At 45.4% G+C, this 16,680-nt stretch overlaps 1 protein-coding gene across 1 annotated transcript in view; it reads right to left on the reverse strand.

Annotated features, from left to right (window-relative positions):
* Positions 1-357: 357 nt before the first annotated feature.
* LOC110525279 (adhesion G-protein coupled receptor V1) overlaps positions 358-16,680 on the reverse strand; it is a 245,182-nt gene continuing 228,859 nt past the window's right edge. The window contains exons 87-90 of the mRNA XM_036979421.1: positions 15,486-15,607; positions 6,575-6,760; positions 3,929-4,103; positions 358-791 (exon numbers count right to left, since the gene is read on the reverse strand). Of these exons, the coding sequence (XP_036835316.1) occupies positions 673-791; positions 3,929-4,103; positions 6,575-6,760; positions 15,486-15,607 (602 nt within the window). The 3' untranslated portion in view covers positions 358-672. The remainder of the gene's footprint in view (positions 792-3,928; positions 4,104-6,574; positions 6,761-15,485; positions 15,608-16,680) is intronic.

Here is a 16,680-nt window from a genome sequence, read left to right on the forward strand (position 1 = left end):
TAACGAGCAGCCCATGAATACTGTGTTTGACCTTGTATTCTGAACATTTACAGTAGATTGACAGGTTTTACGATTAGGTATTATCTCATCTATAGTTCATAGTCCCTTCGCCTCCTGCAGACACAAGCAGAAATATTCAGACCTTTCCACGGACCAGAATTCTCAGAACGTGTAGAACAAATTTGTGAAATTGCCCCACGAGACTGCGTGACCCCACAGCCACTCAGCAATTCCACATCCTGCGTTACGCAACTCTCACACAGGTTCTCCTCTCTTTATGTTTGACTGCTGACATTTACCATAGACTGCTGCCGGCCACTCTAAACCCAATCACAATTGAATCAAGACAGTCCGATGTAAAATATCTAATGAGATATTTATTCACAATGTTACAGAAACCTTAGCAGCAGGTTTGAGGGTGCTGGCTTGTGTCCTAAAAACTATACAAAATAATTTACACCCAGGAGAGATCAAATCAGCTTCGAGAGCCTTTACACGTTCATTTAGTAACACATTGATATATTCATATAAAAACAGACAAAAACATCACCGGCTTTCATGACATCAAACTGACGAAAACCAAAACTACTCTACAAAAAAAACGTGATGTTTTTGTGCAGTAGAAAATTAAAAACACTTGTGTTGTTCTCTGTGGTATAAAAACGTGGGAGGTTAGAGGTGTGTGTCTGCGATGGGGATGCGTCGTAGTTCTACTATCTGAGACGGGGCCGTACTCCCACCGTCATGACTCCCGTGGATCGACTCGTTGTCGCTCAGATTAAGGCCCGATCCTGACAGGGGGAGAGAGACAGAGACAGCGCACTTCAAGCATCACTTATTAATAATGCTGTCATCTCTGGTCCACGGCGTAGTGCGCGTTCATCCACTACTCTCTGTACACTACACCGTGGATCAGAGCTATGATAAATGTTTGACATCATTCAGTGTTAACTTAGAAACTCGTTAACAAAACATCAAGTCATTTGTTCTTTGTATACCGAAGATTTCAACATCAACACCTGCTGCAGTGTCCTGTGCGAAAAGTGACTGATCAATAATCAACACTTTATGTAAAATAGCATTTTCAACATTACCAAAGGTGTGAACAATGGAGTATCCAAAATGGCACCCTATTCCCTATATATACCCCAGGACCCATGGGGCTCTCGTCAAAGTAGTACACTATTAAGGGAATATGGTATTGTTTGGGATGCACGTATTATGAAAATATACAGGTCCATTAAAATGTCTGCATACTTTCTATCTGGTTCAAGAGTGGCCAGGATTGGTTGTTTTTTACCCATAATAATCACCCCCCTCTATTCTGTTTAACCTTGAAGAAAATAGGAAATACTGTAAGTAGGTGGAGCACTTCAGGTGTTCCACAACAACCAAAGGGGGTCTTGGAGGCACTCTGATGAAGACATAATAGCAAATATTTGTGTTTATACATTTTGCTTTATGCTTTTCAATCTTGTTTAACCTTGATTGGTTGTTGTTTGACCAGTAAGAGAGGTAATTAAAATGTAAATGCCACCCCATCCATATCTGTATTCCTCTTGAGGCTGAATGTTGGGGTGTACCGATGGGTGATCGAGAAAGCCAGAGAAACGCTAACTCATCCTCCATAACAACTGCCTATTAGAATACAGCGCACACAATCCACGTCACAGACGGCAGAAGAAGGGTTAGCGCTCCTCTCCCCGAGGCTTTTGTTTACGGTAACATTACCCTCTCTACCCAATCCACTCTCATTAACACCTCTGACTCCCTCCAATTCCGCTACCGCCAGGGAGACTTTTAATTTAGCATCACCACGGCAATGGACAAGTGTTTTTCTGGGTGTGGATACTGGTGTGTATTCTCGGCCCACTCCCAGGGGCCTGGTTAGCATTGAGGTGCCAGATTAACCCGTTTAGCATGGGGCCCTTCAGGGGCTTGGCTGGCCACCACGAGGAAGGGTCAAATCCTTTTCCATGATATGGACACGGCTACCAGGCTTGACTGGTATAAAAGTTAAATGTCTCTTTCCATGGGGTGTGTTTCTATGAACAGAGATCTTAATTGGTGAGAGAGAGAAGGAAGGTTAATAAAACTAACAGGTGTCCTCTCTAAGAATCCAACCGCAGTGAACGTAGTAGCTATGTGTGGCGAAGAGACGTCCCATCTAAACTGTATGAGGATGTCACGCTCCATGTCATGACTCTTTCACAGAGCACTGACGGCTTGGTCACTACGAAAGAGCCATGACATCACCATTCTATGGTTCCGTCCCCAATGGAAGCCTGTTCCCTTTATAGTGCACTACTTTGGACCAGGGGCTATATATATATATATATATTTCATACAGAAAAAGTACTGAGCACCACTTGGCATGTGTTCAGTTGGGTCCACCACTTGTTATTCAGGCAGCATGAAGCGATTACTCTGTGACTTGAGAATGGGAGGGGTGATATATCAGTCTGCTGTTAGCCCCTTATCTCATTAAACGTTGATGACTGAGGAAAAACGGTTCCTACGGGTGCAGGATTAAAGCTCTGCAAAGGAGTGATTGAGCAGGGCCAGCAGTAATGGCTACACACATGCAAACAATACAGGCATGCAAGCACACACACACACACACACACACACACACACACACACACAACTGTGTACATGAGCCCACATAGAAAAAAGTCACACAAAGGTTAAAAGCCATATGTGAGTCACCCATATTCCAGATAGAGAATGTATGCTCAAGTACAAATTGGACCTTTAGTCTACGAGGGAATAAGATTTGTATGTTATTCCAAGTTTTCCCATGTCACCCCGCTTCTCTGCACACTCCACTGGCCTCCAGTCTAAGCTCGCATCCACTACAAGACCATGGTACTTGCCTATGGAGCAGCAAGAGTAACTGCCCCTCCCTACCTTCAAGCTTTGCTCAAACCCTACACCCCCAACCCGGGCCCTCCATTCTGCCATCTCTAGTCTCTTGGCCCTCCTACCCCTATAGAAGGGCAGCTCCAGCTCATCCAAGGCTAAGCTCTTCTCTGTCCTGGCACCCCAATGGTAGAACCAGCTTCCCTCTGAAGCCAGGACAGCAGAGTCCCTGTCCATCGTCTGAAAACATCTGAAACCCTACATCTTCAAAGAGTATCTTAAATAATCCCACAGCACCCCCCTCTCTCACACCCCCTCCTCACACCGACCCCTCCCTCACACCCCCTCCTCACACCGACCCCTCCCTCACACCCCCTCCTCACACCGACCCCTCCAAAAAGGCCTTTCCTGAACTAACACTTGACTTATTTTCCCCCTTACTAGCTCTGACCCAGCTACTTTATTGAGGAAACTTATACTTGCTATGACTGTGATATGTGGTTATCCGACTCCCACCTAGCAAACTTCAGATGAATGTACTGACTGTAAGTTGCTCTGGATAAGAGCGTGGGGTCAATGACTAAAATGTAAAAAATGATGTATGCTGTTGAGTCATTGTAACTTTAGCCTACGAGGGTATAAGATGTGATTTGTATTTATAGTGAGTCATTGCATTTTTCACTTCTCCCATGACACCATTATGGTGTTGAGGAGTAGGACAAGGAGCTTTTCCTGAGAATGACCTGACCAGGAATAACTCTTTGGCTTCAGGAATAACTTATTGGCTTCATATTGATGGCTGATGAGGAATACGTGTGCAGGATTTGCAATAGGCTCCGTCCCAAATGGCACAGTATTCCCTACAAAGTGCCCTATGGGCCTTTGTCAAAAGTAGTGCACTATATAGGGGGTTGGGATTGATGTGGTAAGGGTTCAGTTTGTGTTTTGCCCACTACCTGTTTATCTGTGTAAACGTCCAAATGCCAAATATAAAAAACCTTGAGAAAAGTAGTGCTTTACATAGGGAATAGGGTGCCATGTGGGACTCAGCGATGATGATTCTTACCAGTCTTTAAGGCAAATATGAGGTCATCAAAGTCCTGGGACTCATCGTCGGCCACTAGGTTGGTGTTGATGAAACCTCCGTCGGTGGCGTAGGCTCCGCCCTGAGGGCTCTGCTTAAACACACTGCTGGGCTGGCTGTCCAAACGCAGAGACGCACGCTCCCAGTCCGCGGACACCTGCCACACACACACACACGCACGCAAACACACACAGCCGCAGAAATGCGCAGACACACGCGTTTACAGGCTCAATATGGTATTATCAAAGACAGCCACTCCAACAAATTCCAACAAGTTGAAATAACAGACCCTAAAGTATGTCAGGGTTCCATTTCTACAATGCCTTTTATGAGCTAACATTTAGAGTGTCTGGATGGCCAAGTGGTTATCCTCAAGGCGTTTCATAGACAACACTAACCAGAGATGAGCGTGTAAATGGGTCACCTAAATCTCCATGATTAATGCAATGACACACAACAGGCCCATTCTGGCACCAAGTCCGCTCTGGGTAGCAGAGAATGGGCCTGTGAGCCGTGTAATCACGTCTGAGACATGGAGGGTCACACAGAGTCTGTTGCCCAAGCTCCCCAAAGGGTTAATGCAGGATAAGGGGTCACGTGGGCCTCATACAAAAGCAGGCTCTGAGCCTGCTGCTGATGAATATGAGACAGAGCCAGACACAGAGAGAGAAAGACAGAGAGAGACACAGAGAAAGAGAGAGACACAGAGAGAGAAAGACACAGAGACAGAGAGAGACAGACAAAGAGAGAGACAGAGACACACACACACAGAGAGAGAGAGAGAACTCACGGAATGTCTACAAGAGTAGTGAAGGAAAGAGAGTTCAGCACCCTCCCAGACAGTTAGACAGGCAGACAACTAGCTAGACAGACAGACAGGCAGTTTGACACAGGCAGACAGACAGGCATACAGTTAGACACAGGCAGACAGACAGGTATACAGTTATACACAGGTAGACAGACAGGTATACAGTTAGACAAACAGGCAGACAGGCATACAGTTAGACACAGGCAGACAGGCAGTTAGACACAGGCAGACAGACAGGCATACAGTTAGACACAGGCAGACAGGCAGTTAGACACAGGCAGACAGACAGGTATACAGTTAGACACAGGCAGACAGACAGGTATACAGTTAGACACAGGCAGACAGACAGATATACAGTTAGACACAGGCAGACAGGCAGTTAGACACAGGCAGACAGACAGGTATACAGTTAGACACAGACAGGCAGTTAGACACAGGCAGACAGACATGTATACAGTTAGACACAGGCAGACAGACAGGTATACAGTTAGACACAGGCAGACATGCAGAAAGACAGTTAGACACAGGCAGACAGGCATACAGTTAGACACAAACAGGCAGACAGGCATACAGTTAGACACAGGCAGACAGACAGGCATACAGTTAGACACAGGCAGACATGCAGAAAGACAGTTATACACAGGCAGACATGCAGAAAGACAGTTAGACACAGGCAGACATGCAGAAAGACAGTTAGACACAGGCAGACAGTTAGACACAGGCAGACATGCAGAAAGACAGTTAGACACAGGCAGAAAGACAGTTAGACACAGGCAGACAGTTAGACACAGGCAGACAGTTAGACACAGGCAGACAGTTAGACACAGGCAGACATGCAGAAAGACAGTTAGACACAGGCAGACAGGCATAGAGTTAGACACAAACAGGCAGACAGGCGTACAGTTAGACACAGGCAGACATGCAGAAAGACAGTTAGACACAGGCAGACAGACACAGGCAGACATGCAGAAAGACAGTTAGACACAGGCAGACAGGCATACAGTTAGACACAGGCAGACATGCAGAAAGACAGTTAGACACAGGCAGGCCAGGTTTAATAGCTTATCTCAATGTTTCTTCATCTGGTCCTGGGGAACCTAAAGGGCTGCACATTTCAGTTTTAACCCTAGCACTACATAGCTGATTGAAATGAACAACATATCATCAACAGCCAGACCGACAGCTGGTGTACTAGCCTATCTGAACTATCTGAACAGGCCTGTAATGACAGACAGCACTGCGTAATTGTCTATAATGGGTACAGAGTGTCTAGATCTTGGTGAATTAGGCACCACCAGGCACCAGTGGATTTGTCATATCCGCTCTGAAGGGGGTTGACGAGATGCCTCCCATGTACCAATCCCCTCCGCCTCTCTCGCCCCTCTCTTTCCTTTCCACCTCTCAATTTTCTCTCTTTTGTCTCCAGCTCCCTCCGCTCTGCTGCTGGGATGGACCCCAAGGTTCCAAATCACAACATTTGTGTTCTCATGAAAAAAACAGGATTAGTGGATTCCTACTTTGGAAAAAAAGGGACTGAGTGTTCCCAGGAGAAATTACATAAAATCTGCCCCCCCCCCCCCCCCCTCTGTCTCCCCAACACTGGGCAGGGGACAAAGGGGTATGGGAGGTAAGGGTAAAGCAGACTCAGAGCTTTGGTAACAGTGGTCAGCCAGCCAGTCAGCTAGTCAGTCAGCTAGTCAGTCAGTCAGTCAGCTTGTAGGGCTTGAACAGGGCTTCTCACTCTTTCTTATCCATTTTTCTCCATAGTTTGGGGCAGTGAGGGAGGGAACAATGGCAGAGAGACACTGCATGTGTGTTACCTCCTCCATGGTTCTGATGAGGTTCTGGGTGGACTTGTTGATCTCCCCCCCTATGGTGGCGGCACCCCCTCCCTGGTAGGCGGAGTCTGGACTGCCCTGGCCGTTCATCTCCACCGTGTAGCTGGCCTTGGCTGGCCAACATAGCTGGTTGTGCATCAGGAAGTACACAGCAAACACGTACAGGCCCTGGGGAGAGGGCACAGGGCAAAGGTCAGGGGTTATGTGTGTGTGTGTGTGTGACTAGAGGAGGTTAGGTCACAGCCCTACACCACCTTGGGAGAGAGGACATAAGAGGTACAGAGAGGCTCAGCACTAACCAGCCAGCTTCACGTGTGGTGCTGTTGTCTCTACCTTTTGCCCTTCATGCTGTTGTCTGTGCCTAACAATGTTTGTATCATGTTTTGCTGCTGCCATGTTGTGTTGTTACCGTGTTGTTGTTGTGTTGTGTTGCTACCATGTTGTGCTGCTGCCGTTTTGTTTTGCTACCGCATTGTTGTAATGTTGTGTTGCTGCCATGTTGTGTTGCTATCATGTTGTTGTCATGTTGTGTAACTACCACGCTGTTTTGTCTTGTGTTGCTGCCATGTTGTGTTGTTACCGTGTTGTTGTTGTGTTGTGTTGCTACCATGTTGTGCTGCTATCATGTTGTTGTCATGTTGTGTAACTACCACGCTGTTTTGTCTTGTGTTGCTGCCATGCTGGGTTGTTGTATTAGGTCTCTCTTTACATAGTGTTTCTGTGTCTCTCTTGTCGTGATGTGTGTTTTGTCCTACATTTGTATGTTTAATTCCAGGCCCACGTCCCCACAGGAGGCCTTTTGCCTCTTGGGAGGCCTTTTGCCTCTTGGGAGGCAGTCATTGTAAATAAGAATTTGTTCTTAATTGACTTGCCTAATTAAATAAAGGTTCAATAAAACATTTAAAAGCTAGCTAGGGAGATAATGATTTCAGTAGCATTTAACAAGACAGATAGAAATCAATTTATAGGATAATAGCAGACAGAAAGAATATAAATGATTAAATGAGCGTGAACGACCACATTACTAAACTCAATCAGGGACATTCTAAACATTCTACAGCCTCATCTCTAAAATGTATTACATACTTTTATCACCCTCATCAATCTATACACAATACCCCATAATGACAAAGAGAAAACAGGTTTTTAGAAAATGTTGCATATGTATTAAAAATAAAAAACAGAAATACCTTATTTACATAAGTATTCAGACCCTTTGCTATGAGACTCGAAATTGAGCTCAGGTGCATCCTGTTTCCATTGGTCATCCTTCAGATGTTTCTACAACTTTATTGGAGTTCACCTGTGGTAAATTCAATTGATCAGAGACAGGATTGTGTCGAGGCACAGATCTGAGGAAGGGTACCAAAGCAATTCTGCAGCATTGAAGGTCCCCAAGAACACCGTGGCCTGCATCATTCTTAAATGGAAGAGGTTTGGAACCACTAAGACTCTTCCTCTTCCCAAACTGAGCAATCTGGGGAGAAGGGCCCTGGTCGCGGAGGTGTCCAAGAAACTGATGCTCACTCTGAAAGAGCTCCAGAGTTCCTCTGTGGAGATGGGAGAACCTTCCAGAAGGCCAACCATCTCTGCAGCACTCCACCAATCAGGCATTTATGGTAGAGTGGCCAGATGGAAACCACACCTCAGTAAAAGGCACATGACAGTCCGCTTTGAGTTTGCCAAAAGGCACCTAAAGGACTCTCAGACCATGAGAAACAAGATTGAACTTTTTGGCCTGAATGCCAATGTAACGACTGTCTTCGGGTGAAAGAGAAGAGGACCAAGATGCAGCGTGATGATAATCCATATTTAATGGGAATACTTAAACACCAAACAAAACAACTAACAGGACCGCCCACGAAACAGTCCCGTCCAGTAACGTGAACACTGGAACAGGAACAATCACCCACAAAATACCCACAGAATATGGCTGCCTAAATATGGTTCCCAATCAGAGACAACGATAGACAGCTGCCTCTAATTGAGAACCAATCTAGGCAACCATAACCCCATAAACATACAAAACCCCTAGACCAGACAAAAACACATACATCACCCATGTCACACCCTGACCTAACCAAAATAACAAAGAAAACAAAGAATACTAAGGTCAGGGTGTGACAGCCAAGCATCATGTCTGGAGGAAACCTGGCACCATCCCTACGGTGAAAGATGAACGGAGCAAAGTACAGAGAGATCCTTGATAAAAACCTGCTCCAGAGTAGTCAGGACCTCAGACTGTGGTGAAGGTTCACCTTTGAACAGGATAACGTGATCGAACCTGATCGATAACGTGAACCTGATCGAACATCTCTGGAGAGACCTGAAAATAGCTGTGCAGCGAAGCTCCCCATCCAACCCGACAGAGCTTGAGAGGATCTGCATAGAAGAATGGGAGAAACTCCCTAAATACAGGTGTGCCAAGCTTGTAGCGTCATACCCTAGAAGACTCGAGGCTGTAACCAAAGGTGCTTCAACAAAGTACTGAGCAAAGGGTCTGAATACTTATGTAAATGTTATATTTAAGTTTTGTATTTTTATAAATTTGCTAAAATTTTAAAAAATCTGTTTTTGCTTTGTCATTATGGGCTATTGTGTGTACATTGATGAGGGGGAAAAAAACAATTTAATCAATCTTAGAATAAGACTGTAACGTAACAAAATGTGGAAAGAGTCTTGGGGTCTGAATATTTTTTTGAGTGAACTGTACCTAGAACACACTGAAACATTTGTTTGTTTACTTGACCCATTACATCCAGGCTTACATCTCTGCAATGCAAGAAAATAACCATCCTGGACATCAAGTTACCAGCTTCTAGTTCCCTAGATCTGACAGGGCCCAAAGTCTTCTCAGGAATATTCTATCCATTCCCTGATGTTTGCCCTTCCTGTACAAATGTCCTCTGATGTAGCCTAGAAGCTTCAGAGCAGTGCTAACTAACCACTAACCAGGATGTAGGAAATATAGCCAGTGCACTGGAGCCAGCTGGCTAACGGCTGCTCAGTGGACAACTGCATGTAGTGATGCTGCTGTGGTTTAGAGATGGTAGAAAACAGCCACAGCATTAACAATGTCTATAGAGTTGAAATGGATGCAGAGAAAATACCTTCTTTGCATGTTTGCACACACATACACACACACACACAGCGGTTGTGAGCAGAAACAAACAGCCTTTTACAGTCAAAGAAACAGTCACTCCAACAACAATAACAACATGGAAAATGATCCTCATGGAAAATGTACCGCATGAGGGAGATAACACAAAACATCCTGAATGAGAGTGAAACTGCCAAGTGTGCAATAGCATAGAGGCACATAAGCAACTGTGGTAAAAAAAAAATACTACAGGACAGAAGCAAGTGTGATAATCAGATACTATACCAACTCAATAGATAGCTAGGATAACCTACGTAATTGAAATGATTCCTTAGGGTTTCTGAGGCTTATGGCAGCCACAACAGTAAACCGTGATCTGAAGATTTGCGATCCTGCCATACACATATAAACCTCACTCCACGCAACATAGAATGAACGTGATTATATCATAAATCCTAATGAAATTATCATTTCAATGATGCTAATTTTAAAAACCTAATTCAAGCTAATGCAGCACTGTACTTTACATTTCCTGTCTGTTGATTCCACTCTATTAATGTCCATTAGTGTTGGTGATGACGTAACCTTAATGACTGTGCCATGACACAAATATCAGTGCTCTGATCTCAATGTTCCTCATCTCCCCACAAAACAAATTGTTTTTCCTCTGTAAAAGCAGACTCTCAAAGCAGAACAAGTGTCCTTTAATTGTGTTCCTGCTGACAGCAACAGCTTCACAACAGGTTCAAAACAGCCCGACGCTGGCATCGCTAGGAGAGAGAACAGTAGCAGTAGCAATAGGAGTAGAGGTAGGAGTAGGAGAAGAAGTAGGAGTAGGAGTAGCAGCAGTAGGAATAGTAGGAGTAGCAGTAGCAGTAGGAGTAGGAGTAGCAGTAGGAGTAGTAGCAGTAGGAATGGGAGTAGCAGTAGCAGTAGGAATAGCAGTAGGAGTAGGAATAGCAGTAGCAGGAGTAGCAGTGGAGTAGCAGTAAAAGTAGGAGTAGCAGTAGGAGTAGCAGCAGGAGTAGCAGTAGGAGTAGCAGTGGAGTAGCAGTAAAAGTAGGAGTAGCAGCAGGAGTAGCAGCAGGAGTAGCAGTAGGAGTAGGAGTAGCAGTAGCAATAGGAGTAGCAGTAGCAATAGGAGCAGCAGTAGTATCAGGAGTAGCAGTAGGAGCATCAGTTGCAATAGGAGTAGCAGCAGTAGTAGAGCAGCAGGAGTAGCAGTAGCAATAGTAGTAGCAGCAGGAGTAGCAGTAGGAGTAGCAGTAGTAGTAGCAGGAGAAGCAGTAGGAAGAGCAGTAGCAGTAGGAATAGCAGTAGCAGTAGGATTAGGAGTAGCTGCAGTAGGAGCAGGAGTAACAGTAGGAGTAGCAGGAGGAGCAGTAGAAGTAGCAGCAGTAGGAGTAGAAATAGCAGTAGCTGTAGCAGGAATAGCAGTAAGACTAGCCGTAGCATTAGCAGTAGGAGTAGCAGGAGTAGCAGTAGGAATAGGAGTACGAGTAGCAGTAGCAGGAGTAGGAGTAGAAGTAGGAGCAAAAGTAGCAGGAGTAGCCGCAGTAGATGTAGCAGTAGGAGTAAGAGTAGCAGTAGCAGGAGTAGCAGTAGCAGGAGTAGCAGTAGGAGTAGCATTAGCAGGAGTAGGAGGAGTAGGAGTAGTAGCAGTAGCAGGAGTAGTAGCAGTAGCAGTAGCAGTAGCTTTAGAAGTAACAGTAGCAGTAGGAGTAGCAGTAGGAGTAGCAGGAGTAGTATCAGGAATAGCAGTGGGAGTAGCCGTAGCATTAGCAGTAGGAGTAGCAGTAGCAGGAATAGCAGTAGGATTAGCTGTAGCATTAGCAGTAGGAGTAGCAGTAGCAGGAGAAGCAATAGGAGTAAGAGTAGCAGTAGCAGGAGTAGCAGTAGGAGTAGGAGTAGCAGGAGTAGCAGTAGTAGAAGTAGCAGTAGGAGTAAGAGTAGCAGTAGCAGGGGTAGCAGTAGGAGTAGGAGTAGGAGTAGCAGTAGCAGGAGTAGCAGTAGGAGTAGCAGGAGGAGCAGCAGCAGTAGGGGTAGCAGTAGCAGTAGGAGCGCTCTGGAATATCTAGGTCAGATGTATTTGTTTAGAGTTCAATCGATGGTCTTGAACACAGCTTGCTTTGTAAACTCATTACATGTAGAAAAGGAAACTGTCTGTTCCAGATAAATTATTTCTGTCTTACAGAGAACACTCCCTGGAAACTAATGCTTTGTTGTGGTAGGGGGGGGGGGGGGGGGGGCGCTAGTTGGCCTCTCTCTACATCTTCAGGGGATTTGTCGTGTACTGGAGCTTATTGTAGCAGGGAAGCCGTAAATGACAGGCTGTGAAACAAAGCCATGTCTTAGACAAAGACACTCGATTGATCTCCATGAAGTCTTGATATCAACTGGAGAACATTGGAGGAAGTAGGTCATACCGTTGGTCAGGCTGGACATCTGATCAGATGACTTCATAGTTGGGTGTTTGTGAATGGCTCGGGTTTCTAAGCACATCAGTTATTGTCATCGTGACATTCTTCCCGCGGCAGGTATCCTAGTGGTTAGAGCGTTGGGCCAGTAACGGAAAGGTTGCTAGATCGAATCCCCAACTGACAAGGAAAAACTCTGTTGTTCTGCCCCTGAACAAGGCTCTTAACCCACTGTTCCTAGGCCATCATTGTAAATAAGAATTTGCTCTTAACTGACTTGCCTAGTTTAAAAAAAATGTCTGAAGCAGGAAGCAACAGTGACTAGAATCAATAATAAAGTGGTCAGATGAAGCAGATGCTAAGCTACAGGACTGTTTTTCTAGCACAGATGACAGATGTACACCACATCTGTCATTGGCTTCATCAATAAGTTCATCGATGACATCGTCCCCACAGTGACTGTACGTACATACCCCAACCAGAATCCATGGATTACAGGCAGCATCCGCACTGAGCTAAAGACTAGAGCTGCTGCTTTCAAGGAACGGGACTCTAACCCGGAAGCTCAGAAGAAATCCCGCTATGACCACCGACGAACCATCAAACAGGCAAAGCGTCAATACAGGACTAAGATCGAGTAGTACTACACCGGCACTGACGCTCGTCGGATGTGGCAGGGCTTGCAAACCATTACAGACTACAAAGGGAAGTACAACTGAGAGCTGCCCAGTGACACGAGCCTACCAGACGAGCTAAACTACTTTTATGCTTGCTTCGAGGCAAATAACAATGAAACATGCATGAGAGCACCAGCTGTACCGGAAGACTGTGTGATCACGCTCTCCGCAGCCAATGTGAGTAAGACCTTTAGACAGGTCAACATTCACAAGGCCGCAGGGCCAGACGGATTACCAGGACGTGTACTGCGAGCATGCGCTGACCAACTGGCAAGTGTTTTCAATGACATTTTCAACCTCTCCCTGTCTGAGTCTGTAATACCAACATGTTTTAAGCAGACCACCATAGTGCCTGTGCGCAAGAACACTAAGGTAACCTGCCTAAATGACTGCCGACTCGTAGCACTCACGCCTGTAGCCATGAAGTGCTTTGAAAGGCTGGTCATGGCCCAGATCAACACCATCATCCCAGAAACCCTAGACCCACTCCAATTTGCATACCGCCTCAACAGATCCACAGATGATGCAATCTCTATTGCACTCCACACTGCCCTTTCCCACCTGGACAAAAGGAACACCTATGTGAGAATCCTAATCATTGACTACAGCTCAGTGTTCAACACCGTAGTGCCCTCAAAGGTCATCAGTAAGCTAAGGACCCTTAACGTGTTCAAGACAAAGGAGATGATTGTGGACTATAGGAAAAAAAGGACAGAGCACGACCCCCATTCTCATCGACGGGGCTGTAGTTTAGCAGGTTGAGGGCTTCAAGTTCCTTAGAATCCACATCACCAACAAACTAACATGGTCCAAGCACATGACAGTCGTGAAGCGGGCACGACAAAACCTATCCCCCTCAGGAGACATGGGTCCTCAGATCCTCAAAAAACAAACAGCTGCACCATCGAGAGCATTCTGACTGGTTGCATCACTGCCTAGTATGGCAACTGCTCTACAGAGGGTAGTGCGTACGGCCCAGTACATCACTGGGGCCAAGCTTCCTGCCATCCAGGACCTCTATACCAGGCGGTGTCAGAGGAAGGCCCTAAAAATTGTCAAAGACTCCAACCACATTAGTCATAGACTCCTCTCTGCTACCGTACGGCAAGCAGTACCGGAGCGCCAAGTCTGGGTCCAAGAGGCTTCTAAACAGCTTCTACCCCCAAGCCATAAGACTACTGAACATCTAGTCAAATGGCTACTCAGACTATTCACATTGCCTCCCCCCGTTTTACACTGCTGATACTCTCTGTTATTATCTATGCATAGTCACTTTAATAACTCTACCTACATGTATATACTACCTCAACTAACCGGTGCCCTCGCACATTGACTCTGTACCGGCACCCCCCTGTATATATTGTACATTTTTACTGCTGCTCTTTAATTACTTGTTACTTTTATCTCTCATTCTTATCTGTCTTTTTTTTAAACTGCACTGTTGTTTAGGGGTTTGTAAGTAAGCATTTCACTGTAAGGTCTACACCTGTTCGGCGGATGTGACTAATACAATTTGATTTGATTTTGATGCCTGCAGCTTATTGAGCCAGGGGTCATCTACATAGAGCCACGGACCTGTGTGACACACTTAATGGACAAATGACGCCTGGGAGAAAAATTGACAGCTAACAGAGACATTCACAAGGTCTAAAAGAACAATTATGCCGCTGTCTAGTCCACCGCCTACCTAATGCAACAATTGTTTGAATGTTGTAAATAAAATAAATACAAAAATAAAATTATACACTTACTTTACGTGTGTGGAATCTACCCTCAACTAGCAACATACAATGAAGTAGGCATTAATAGTTCAAACATCTTTCAGCACATTATCAGTTATGCAACCGTTATTAAGCAAGATGTTAAGTACTAGTGGCTGTAGATCATACAGCGCTGTACAGAAGTACCTGATGATTAAGTTCTCTCCATCTTACGAATGGCCCCGTCTCCTCTCTCAGTCTCACCCTCTCTGATATGCATTCCAACTCTGTACTGAGAGTACTGAGAGAGTGGTCTGGCCGCCACTCTCTGGAGATACAGTATCTACGATAGTCCTCGTGCTATCTTCACTCAAATAGAGCTCAGACTGCCTGGGCCAGACATCAAAAGGTTGGCTTCAAAGGCAACTTGAACACCCTTCATCACACACACACACACACACACACACACACACACACACAAGCACACACACATGCACACACACATCAAGGCATGCAGGCACACGCCCGCACACATCAATAGACCAACACGCACGCGCGCACACACACACACGGGGCCCGACAGTGCAGTGGCTTAAAATGATACTTAAAATGGCCTTGATATACTTCCCCAGAGTCAGATGTACTCGTGGACACCATTTTTATGTCTCTGTGTCCAGTATAAGAAAGTTAGAGGTAGTTTTGCTAGCCAATGCTAATTGGCGTTAGCACAATGACTGGAAGTCTATGGGTATCTGCTAGCTAGACTGCACTCGCACACACTGGCAATAACAAACCTGAGGAGAGTTACTGAACCTGAGGAGAGTTACTGAACCTGAGGAGAGTTATTACGCCAATGTCTACACATCTGGCCTCTCAAGTATCTAGGAAGTTGCTGTATGTACGTGTGCTGTTGTAACATTTACAAAACTAAGAAAGATTTTCCTTAAGTTTTGACAGAAATAGAGAGTCAATAAGACACACACAATGATGATATCTTACCAGCAGGAGGTTGAAGATGACGTAGAGGATGAGCATCCACAGGTATCTGTAGCCCATGTGTAGTCCTGCCCACAGCAACACCAGGGACACCAGGGCAAACAGGTACAGCACCATGGGCACCTCTGAAACACACACAACAGCGCAGAGTCACTCTAATACACAGTTAACACACACAGACACACACCCATATAATGACATTCTTAGGTTAAATATAATGTATTCATTCTATGACGATCAGTAATTGGGAGTTTTTCCTAAAAGTTCAGAGTGTTCTAAATGATCTCTGCTCTCTGTCCAGGCCTGGCTTTGGCCCAGTATAGTGTAGTGAGCTGGGACCGGGGCAGCGGGCAGAGACCAGGCCCTTAGGGCTGGTTAAATGAAGCCACTCTTAATCTGGAGGCTTTACTGTAGGTCACAGATCCTGGCACAGGGCTGCCTGGTACAGTAAACCTGTCTCCACGCACGAACATACTCCTACAACCACGAACGCACACATGCACTGACTGGACGCTGTGCCAAGTGCTCAGCTAAGACTGGGCTGGAAGCAGTCCCTACACATGCTGGTAGGACCTAAAAGTGAGTGGTCCTGGTAACCCACATTTTATAAGGACAGAACTGACCAAACCAGATAGGGGACAGAGCCATACCAGGTAGATTATATACCAGGTAGATTATATACCAGGTAGATTATATACTAGGTAGATTATATACCAGGTAGAGAATATACCAGGTAGATTATATACCAGGTAGATTATATACCAGGTAGAGAATATACCAGGTAGATTATATACCAGGTAGATTATATACCAGGTAGAGAATATACCAGGTAGATTATATACCAGGTAGATTATATACCAGGTAGAGAATATACCAGGGTGATGCTTGACCAGGAAGATGCTATACCAGGTAGATAATATACCAGGGTGATGCTACACCATGATAATGATATACCAGGGAGATGCTATACCAGGGAGATGCTATATCAGGGTAATGATATACCAGGGAGATGCTATACCAGGGTGATGCTATACCAGGGTAATGATATACCAGGGAGATGCTATACCAGGTAGATAATATACCAGGTTGATGCTATACCATGGTAATGATATACCAGGGAGATGCTATACTAGGTTGATGCTATACCATGGTAATGACATACCAGGGAGATGATATACCAGGGTAATGATATACCAGG

Source organism: Oncorhynchus mykiss, chromosome 6 (assembly GCF_013265735.2).
Source record: "Oncorhynchus mykiss isolate Arlee chromosome 6, USDA_OmykA_1.1, whole genome shotgun sequence".
NCBI classification, from domain to species: domain Eukaryota; kingdom Metazoa; phylum Chordata; class Actinopteri; order Salmoniformes; family Salmonidae; genus Oncorhynchus; species Oncorhynchus mykiss.